Source organism: Gavialis gangeticus, unplaced genomic scaffold, assembly GCF_001723915.1.
Source record: "Gavialis gangeticus isolate Ggan-Ray unplaced genomic scaffold, GavGan_comp1, whole genome shotgun sequence".
Classification (NCBI taxonomy): domain Eukaryota; kingdom Metazoa; phylum Chordata; order Crocodylia; family Gavialidae; genus Gavialis; species Gavialis gangeticus.
The window spans coordinates 29,416,260-29,426,261 of NW_017728996.1; the positions used below are offsets into that span (position 1 = coordinate 29,416,260).

Genomic DNA, 10,002 nt, shown 5'->3' on the forward strand with positions numbered 1-10,002 from the left:
TTGGTTTGTCAGCAAGAAAGTGGAAAAAAACATTTTCCTTTGGTATCAAAGAAAGTTTCATTGCATGGTTGCACGGCAAAAAGCACCACGGTGAAGAATTATTCCTTTTTTTCATTAGTGGCCTTTCTAACAGGCTGAGGTATTCAAAGAGTATAAGGTGAGAGATAAAGAGGTCAACAGCGGTTTAACACTTTGGTTCAAGCAAGGCACTCGTCCTATGAGTTTACAAAGTTTGCAACATGTTTGCCTAGAGCTTTATTATTATTATCATCATCATCATCATCATCATCAGAAGTAGCAGTCGTAGTAATAGTAGTATTTATAAGATTATTATCATTATTATTAAGAATGAAGACAAGTTTACACACTGAGTGAAGATTGAGGAAGGGGTTGGGGGTATTTAAAGAAAGAGGATGAGTTCCCTTTACAGACTAAGGCCGTGCATGAAAAATCTTTGGTATTCTTTGGTATCATCAATGTGATTAAAATCACCAATGGAAATCGAGTGAGGTAGCGTCTTTGGTTCACACTATAAATAGTAGATCTTTACACACTTTTTCTTTTTTTTTCTTTTTTTTAAATACGTGGAAGTAGCTATCCCTTACCTTTTGCTTCTTTGTCTTTAGCAAATAGTTACCAAATGTATTGTAAAGCTAACCACACCACAATAATAAACCAGGAGGCTAAGCAGTCTCAAAATTAGCCTCTGGGCCTTTGAATGCACCCTAAACACAGCTAGATAGAAAAGGGATAAGTGCTTTCTCTTTGTTTGCTAAATGCATAGTTTTCATCCTTATGTACAAAGGAGGAGGAGGAGAAGAGAAGGAAGGGGAAGGATCACCTTTCGAGGGAAAATATGGTTTTTTTTTCTTTTTTTTCTTTTTTACAACTTAGGTGAAAAGAAGTGTCCTAAGACTCTTTGGTATAACAAGATCAGCAGTGTTTCTTGCCCTCCAAGGACAGGCTGTCCACTTCGGGCAGAATGCCCACTGATGCAAGGGCCCGATTCTGAAGTCCTTCTCAGGAACCAGCCCTATTCAGAGACATATTATGCATCTCTCTTTTACTCAGAGGAACACCTAACTCCACAAGTAGCTCCATTGACTTCAAGGGGGCCACTTGTTGAGCAAGATTCTTTTCAACATGAGAAAGCAGGACAACAGGTGACTCACGGAAATCAATAGGGATTTTGTCACTGTCTTGGGAAGGAGCAGGATCAAGCACTCAGGCAAAAAACCCCATTTTAGGTTTTTTTCACTTTGGTTTCTGGTTTGCTTTGCCTGAGTAAGGACATAGGATGAGGCCCTTGGATAGGAATACGGGAGCCAAAAAGTAGCAGTGTTATGGTGGTTGTTTTTCTGGAAAGTTAATAATGCATTTACTATGTGGATGGATTAAAATGTTCAACCTCTTTGCCACCCCTCTCTTGGGTCCTTCTGATAACTTTTGGATTCACTCCAAGAACTGAGTGCACATTTCCAATGCCCGCTAGTTTTTGATGAACTTTGACTGAAGCCCAGCCTCTTGGCATTGCCAAGCATTTTCCATTTTTTTCTTCCTTTCCTGTTTCTTGTCAATCTTAGGTCCTAAACCAGTAGCTCGGTGGTACTTTGGTGGCCTAGTAGGAATTTAAAATTTGACAGGAAATGTTGGCTGAAACTCTGAAGGCATTGAAGTCAATAGAAAGACTTCCACTGACTTCTATAGGGGCAGGATTTTGTCCTTTATGTAGAATTTTAAGTTTAATTTTAGAAATAGAGTTTACCTTCCTGGGTGACCATTGCTAAAGACAAGAAATGATAAGAATCAGGGTGCACCATATAATCTACTGTCTATGCTTCAGTCAACACAGAGGGCAGTACACTGAGAGGTAAAACAACTTGCTAATGAGGATGAAGAATTCCATACTTATTTTGCTTCATATTTAAAAAGGAAGTAAAGAAAAGCGTGTTTTCTGCATCTTCAAAGTATGATTAGTATATTGCTTATGGGAAGGGTGACTTTGCTCATAATGGCTTTTAAAAACAAAAGGTCTAAATATGTTTCAACAGACATATGAAAAACCACTTTTAGGCTGTAACTTGAGCATCAGTCTGTGTGTGTAAATGTGTGTATATATCGCAGAGATCCTGAAATTGCATATTGGGTGCAAATATAATGCTGGTATGAAAGTTTTCTTTGGTTTAAGCAAATAGTCTCAAAAGACGTTACAATGTACATACTAAAAATGCGGTAATGTACTCTGAATTTCCCTGCATTTTTAAATTCTCAAGTTTTAAATAAATAAGGCTTTCTTTCTAACCTATAAGCTACACAGCAGTGTGTTCCTGGAAAAAGCAAAATATTAGTTATTGTCCTTTATTACTACTACATTAAAGAAATTGCATTGATAAGATAGCATAAATGTAAGTTTATATCTTCGTATTAGTGTTTCAACTTTAATTGTGTCTCACTGAGTATGGACATTTAAAAGAAAGCTTGCTAGAATTTCAGGTAAGCTAGCAACTCTAAAATATGAACAGACCACCTTTCAATAGACAATAGCATTGTCAGTTTTAAAAATGGGTTGAACGTAGAAAAATGTTGAGAAATATTTGGTGCCAAACATCCTGTTCTTGTTTAACGTTGTTTTAATAAGGAGCTATTTAAGTTGCATTGTAAACACCTATTTGTAAATTAACTGTATAGCTTGAAACTTGACCAAACACTGTTGACTTAGAAAATAAATGGTGCTGCAAAGTTACATAATTTCTTTGTCTTTAGCATTTTAATTGGATTTTATAACAAGAGTATAGTTTCTGCTACTGTTAACATATATTGGATTCTAGTTTACCTTCAATTTGTTTTAATATAGGTATTGAGATTACATATTTCTCATCCTAATAATGGGACATATACCTGCATTTGGTTAATTTGGAATTTAAGATACTGAGTAAATTTTGCTGCAGTAATCTGAAATACCAGTTAGAGAGCTAACAGGCACGTTATTTTTTTTTTAATCCCCCCTTTACATCAGAACTTTATATGCAGACTTTACACTTTTTTCTTTTGGATTTTATCATAGTATGAATGGAACAAATTAATCTTCTTCTAAAGTTCTGTTAGCAACAGAGTATTTAAATGCTTCTCAACTACTAATTTTAAACTATTTCATGCAGTATCCTGGTTAACAGATGAGCAAGAAAGAATGTGCTAGAATAAAAACTTAAATAGGTGCAAATACAAAACATTGGACAACATCCTGTTGTCACTAAACTGCATGGGAATTTTGCTGTTGACTTCAGTGGAACCAGAATTTACCCCCCAAAATACCAGCAGTACTTTTCTGGAGCTGGTTCCACTGAACTTAACAAGAGATGTGCCATTATTTTAAATGGGAAAAGAATCTGGAAGCAAAAGAACATCCCAACTCAGGGCATGATTCATTTTCCAATGAAGTCAATAGATAAAAAGGCCATTGATGTCAACAAGGCAAAGTCTAAAAACTAGACGACATTGTGGTCTAAAAACTAGACCACATAGTTTTTAGATTAATCCATAATTCTTATTTTTTTGTACAAAATGCATCAAATTGAACTAACTATAATGTTTGAGGTCTAGATGGGAGAGCTGAGTTATTTTTACCTAGAACAGACTGGTAAGAAAAGATGGTCTTTTCATAGCATTCAATTAGATGAGCTTACAGCAGCATCAGCCAGGGACAGTGTAATACATGTGTGCATACATGGCAGATTTCACATTATTCTTACACACAGCTGTAACGGCTCTGTCCTCTTTTTGCTGAAGCCAACTCTAAAATGCTTCTTTGCTTTTATGGGAGCTGGAGCCCATTATTAGCATCTGTGCTATTACACTGGTATATACGGCTACAACTAACACTACATTCTTTCTTGCCAATTATGGAAACAAATATTAAAGTGGTTTAATAATTGCAAATAACAGTCTTGATTACAAGTTATGTGTTATACAGTTAGATTAGTTTATACCTATAACTCTACATAGTATTTTGTGTAAAAATAGCTTTGGAATATTAAAATCATTGCAATAAAATACCTGCAATATAATATTAAATGTGTTCTTTGGTAGCTAGTCGATTTTTTATGGATGGAATATTGTTTTACTTTTTAAATCTGAACATTCCTTAACAAACAAAGAGAATGCACTGGTTTAGGTATCATTCAAAATTTCTTTGCCTAGTTTGAACTTGTCTCCAGGTGTTGCACCAGTTAAGTTCAAACAATAAAACAGCAAAATCACACTACCATTCAAATGAATTCAGACGACTCCACGCTATTTTGGTCATGCTATAGCACAACAACCCCTTCAGAAGACCAGCCCTGACTGAGTCCCTAACCACTGGTGTGTACACAGTACGGATACACTATACACCTTCATGGCAATTTCTGTGGAAATGAAGAGCCATATCTGAAAAGATGTCCATTCAATGACAAGAAATCACTATGCTCCAAACCACTAAACAGCCACGTACGGTGAAAATGATCATGGATGAAGGTGTAAGACCAGTGGTTTCTTTCTTTTCTCTCTCTTTTTTGTTGTTGTTTCATTCCTTTTTCTCTCTTTTTTATTTATTTTTTTGCAAGTTGTCGTCCTACTAAAGTGTGTGTCTCAGAACAAAGTCATAATGCAGGTGAAATAAGTCTTTGGTTTCTTTGGACTTATAAATAACATTTTTTTCAAATAGTTCTAAGAATAAACCTGCTATCTTGAGGTCCTGGTCTTTATTTATTTATTTATTTTTAAAGCTTTTCCACCGAGGTTTAGTTTGTGGTTATTCCTTCATGCTTTGGTACAAGTGCTTGATGAAGATGACGAGTTGCCTGAATTGGAGCTGCCCTCATCTTGCCACTTATCCAGACTCCTCCTCCGTGCATTCATGAAAAAGTTGCTGACGGTGCTCAGCTCCAACCCTAGCTGCTGGGAAATGGTGATTTGTAATTCTTTGGATGGACGCTTATTTTCCTTGAATATTGCATGTAGAGTTCGACGCTGGACATCCGTGAAGACCAACCTAGGCTTTTTGGGTGTATTTCCTCTATCCTTCCCATGTTCTTGTTCTTTCCTTTTGCATGCTGCAATAAAACACAGTAGATTTTAGAATTTAGACAAAGGGAACATTTAAGAAGAGGATACTATAATGCACCAAGCGAGAGAACTGGGAGAATCATTCATTTAATCTCATATCTTCCAAATGTACAGGCAATATGTAAGGTGGTCAAGGCAAATCACACTACATCCAGACACAGGCTGTGGACACACACTATGTTTGTAGTGCTTACAGACATTGTTTTACTGCTACAAAAAGCTAGCATGCATATTTTCAGCCTCCCACAAAGATTGTGCACCTGCCAGTAAAAATTCCGATTTAAAACAGGAACTTCTCTGAAGTTGTGTGCTATGTTTTGTAGTGCCACATGTAACCTGTGGACATCATTTCCCTAGCACCTCCTCATACTTTGGTTTCCCCACCACCCACCCAAGGGGGTGGGAATGAGAGCAGTTGGCTCCCTTACAGTCTGCACTGCAGAGAGTAGAGCTGCAGCCCAGCCAGGACTTGGGAGAGCAGCAGGACCCCACTGCTAACACCATGACAGCAGAGAGGGTTATTATTGCCACAGAAAGGGCATGAAGAGTTGCTGCTCTTCCTCCAGTGGTGCTGCTGCTGCAATGGTAGGGAAGGGCAGGGGTGGATTAACTCTTTAGTGGGCCCTAGGCAGACAAACTTGTGGGTCCCCAGCCGAAGATGACATTTTTATATTACTTTTTTTACTCAATAATTATAATAAGTAAAATAAACACAACTGGACCCCTTCTTCACTTAGGGCCCTAGGTATGTGCCTAGTTCACCTATGTGTGAATCTGGTCCTGAGGAGAGGGGACAAGGAAAATGTTGCTCTGTGACCTGGGACCTGGTCCCAGAGCAGATGCTGTCAAATACAGATTGCCCAGTCCCCCTTCCCTATGTGACTAAGGCCATACTTGGACCTACTGCCACACACTTAGGGTGTTGTCAGGTGTTACAATTCACACTGTAAGGAATGTTAGGCATCTTTAAAGTCAGATCATGCTGTGAGCAGTCAAACATTAAGGGTTAATACCCTCTCTGACGTGCACAGCTTTGACTTGCAGCTAGAGGGGTGAGGAGCAGGGGTGTAGCGAGGAGCTGCCAAGTCTAGACCCCAGCTGTCCTGCTCTCTGGTTCTCTGGCAGCTCACCAGCAGCTGCCAGCTCCCCCAAGGCTGCCCTGCTGCCCGGGTCTTTGGCTCTCCCACGGCTCCACCACAACTGCCAGCTTCCCTGCGGCTGCCCGACTCGCAAGACCTTTGCCAGTTTGGGCAGTAGAATCCAGGAGGAAAGACCGTCCACGTGGAGGGGGCACTGGCAGTGATACATCCTGGCATGCTGTAAGACCACAAATTGCTTGTACTGGCCTTGTGGAGCAGACTGATGTTACCTCAACACAAGCAGCCTAACAACCAGAGATATTCCTGGCCCACAGACTTGTAACTCTGAGATGCTCGGAGCCCACTTAGCTTGTCTTTTCCTTGGTAGACACTCCCACCTAAAAAGTATGTAACATGCAGGGAAGGTAATATCTATCTAACAACAGTCTTTGTGATGTGTGAGTCTCTGCTGGTGTGTAACTTACACCTTTTTATGCCGTCTCAGAGCTACTCATCATGGCAGATAAAGTGGCACATGCACCAACTTAATTACTTATTGCACCCATCTATTCATTGCATTTTTCACACCTCACTTCTCTCATCTTTTTGAAGGGTGAGTTACACTGATTTATATCCTCTTAAAATCCTTTATGTTTAAAAGCAGTGGACAAAATTCAAGAATGATGTATAAAGACTGGAGTTGGGTATAGGCTGTAGGTTGGAGTGCATGTGAGTCTACATGAGTCCCTAATTAAGTTTGAGGGGCTCTTGAGAGAGTCTAACTTGGTGTGCCATAGATAGTGGAGGCTAGTGAATATTACAGTAATTTAGTCTCCCTTAGAGTCATCTCTGAATTTGACCCAGAGAATCTCCCTGTTGGCATGAGACTGTCTCCGGGTATGTATTCTCTGGTGTGTTGGCTGGCACTTTTAAATGCCCCAGTGAGAGGGTTTTTGTCACTTCTCTTGGGGAACAGTCCACAGATTGGTATGTCTCACTTTCAGGATTAATGCCCACTCAGCTTTAATTGCATACTATAGCAGAATCTCATGCCAAAGGAGATCGGGCATTTAATACACGTTCTCTTTAATGGTTTCTACTCCTACATTTAATAACTAGGAGGATCTTTACCTGTTTATAAGAGAAACCCAAGGCGTGAATAAACTTTGGGCTCCATCATGTTTCAAACATCTGTTTCTGGCATAGAATGGGCAGATTAGGCACCCCAGTGGGAGGGATCATCCCCATCCAGGACCTCACAGATTGAGATTGTGCCTAAGGGAATCCGGCGGGCTGCAGCTGCAGCCTGGGTAGTGCTCATGGTCCTCCTCTGGTAACACTAAGCTAATCTGGAACAGATAATTCAAATTGGACCTTTCTTCCTCTGTGCCACAGAGTCCTCTTTAAACAGTATATTCCCTTGGAAGTGGTAAGGTCTGGGACACGCAACCAGACCATGAGCACAAACCACTTTCCCAGCTCCCACAAATCATACTAGAGAGCTGGTGGTTTCTCATGCCCCTGTCAGGACAATCAGGAAGACAATCCTCGGGAGAAAGTTTCCCCTCTTAGCACCTTCCAATGAACAGGTGGTCTGGCCCTGTCTACCAAAATAAGTCTTGGCCAGGGAAGGCAATGTTTTTTGGCCGGAGTGCCGAAAAAATCACAATGTCTACCTTAGAAGGTACTGGAGTGCTGGCATACCAGAAAAGCAAAATGGGGGTGGTGAGGGGGTACATGGCAGGACACATTGCATATTAGTATATTTAATAATCATAAATGTTGCCTTTGTTGTTCTGTATTCCTTTTTCGTTGAGCATGTTGCAATGAGAGATAGACAAAAAAGAGGCAAATAAGAGAAAGAGGAGAGAGAGAAAGAGAAAAAAAAAAGTAGAGCAGAGAGAGAACCAGACACACCACACGCACACGCACACGCACACAGAGAACCACGTGCACAAACACAGAGAACCAGAACACACTCAGAACAGACAGATGCACACAAATATCCACAACCAGACACATGCGTGTGACACAGACACACAGAACCAGACAGAGGCAGACAAACACACAGAACCAGATGCTGGGCTTGGTGCGGGTGGGAGTCAGGTGGGCTCAGCTGCTGCCAGCCATGAAGCCCAGGCTGCTTGCTGTGGTTGGCAGCAGCTACCCAGAGCCTGAGCCAGTTGCAGCCAGGAGGCTGCAAACATCTGCTCCGGGCTCTGGCATCAGCTCTATACTGGCAGGTGCATGCGCGCCTTGGAGCAGATGGTGGGGACAGAGGCAGCATGGCCCTCCTGCTATCTGCTCTGAGGTCCACGTGTAGTCACTGCTGGCATGGAGCTGATGCCAGGGCTGTGAAGCCTGGCACAGCTCTTTGCAGCCTGCTTGCTGCCTGCTGCAGCTGCCCAGAGCCCAGGCTGGCTACAAACAGCCGTGCCAGACTCCAGAGCTCAGTTGTCAGCTCTGTGCCAGCAATGGGGAAGAGGCTGGGGTTGCTCTGCCTCAGGCCTCCCCACCACTGTCAGCTCCGAGGCTCATGTGCACCCACTGGTATGGAGCTAATGATGGAGCCTGGAGCAGATGTTTGCAGCCTCCTGGCTGCAACCGGCTCAGGCTCTGGGTAGCTGCTGCCAAGCACGGAGCCCAGTCTGCTTGCAGCAGGGCTTGCAGCTGCCCAGCTGCCTGCTGGGAGCAGGCTGGGCTTCGTGGCTGGCAGCAGCTGCCTAGAGCCCAGGCTGGTGGTGGCGTGCTGAGCAAAATGGCTTTGTGTGCCATGCTCAGCACACATGCCAGGGGTTGCTGACCCCTGGTCTAGGTGGTACACTGATGTTCTTGTAATTTTATCTCCTTGGATTTACTGTAATTTTCTACTGGGTAGAGTAGGTAGAGAAAAAGAGAAAAGATCTAATGAAGAAAATGATGCCTTTATTATTGTCTATTAAAACTAAGAAAACACTATCATTGAGGCATTTAAGCTTTGATAATGCCCATTAGTGATGGCTGTATAACTATGTAATATCCCTGTGAAGTGAGGTGAAAATTTACTGAGGTTTCAAGTCCACATTTTTTATCTTTCATTATTTGTTGTCAATCCATTTTCAGTAGCATCTTGTTATTGGAAGAGGAATAAAGAACTGAGAGAAAACAGGATTTTATTACAGTGTTGCAGGCCCAGATAATTATATATTTTGAACTATGTTTTGACACCAGGAACAATGGCACAGTAAATTGCAGTTACAACATTTCTGTTTAATGTAATGTTTTTCTCTTACTTTCTTGGTGTGGTTTTAATCTCCATTCCTAAAGTGAATTTGTCACTTGTGAATGTGCTGTATGGAAAAACATGGAGATTAGCCACTGGACAGAGACAGGAGGCCAGTGTGAATGCAAGTTTATGTAGCACTATGCCTCCCTATTAATCATCTCTAAGTGCTAACCTGGAGCAACTTCCTCAAAAGTTAAAAATGGAAGTCTAGTCTCTGCATCTGTCTAGTCCTCACTTGGGCCAAAGCTGGGGCCAGTTATGGTAATACTATATTTACCTGAATCCAAGACAAGGTTATTTTCCCCATTCATCATGGGGGGGGGGGGCACATCTTAGATTCAAGTACAAGATGAGATGGGGCAGTGGCTGCAGCTCCAATTCCAACCCCAAGCCCAGGGTTGGCATCAGAGTTTCAGCTCAGCTGCTGCTTCCCACCCCCACTTGTCCCTCACAGCCTCTCCCTCCCCACCACACCTTTGTCTCCTCTGTCTTCCCTCCTCCTACTCCCTCCCTGGACACAGCAAACTGCAGCCTTTATATGCCTTGTTCAAAATG

The 10,002-nt window shown here is 41.7% G+C and overlaps 1 protein-coding gene across 1 annotated transcript in view; it reads right to left on the reverse strand.

Moving 5' to 3' along the window:
- Positions 1-3,937: 3,937 nt before the first annotated feature.
- ONECUT1 (one cut homeobox 1) overlaps positions 3,938-10,002 on the reverse strand; it is a 42,480-nt gene continuing 36,415 nt past the window's right edge. The window contains exon 3 of the mRNA XM_019503856.1: positions 3,938-5,090. Coding sequence (XP_019359401.1) covers positions 4,798-5,090 — 293 coding nt within the window. The 3' untranslated portion in view covers positions 3,938-4,797. The remainder of the gene's footprint in view (positions 5,091-10,002) is intronic.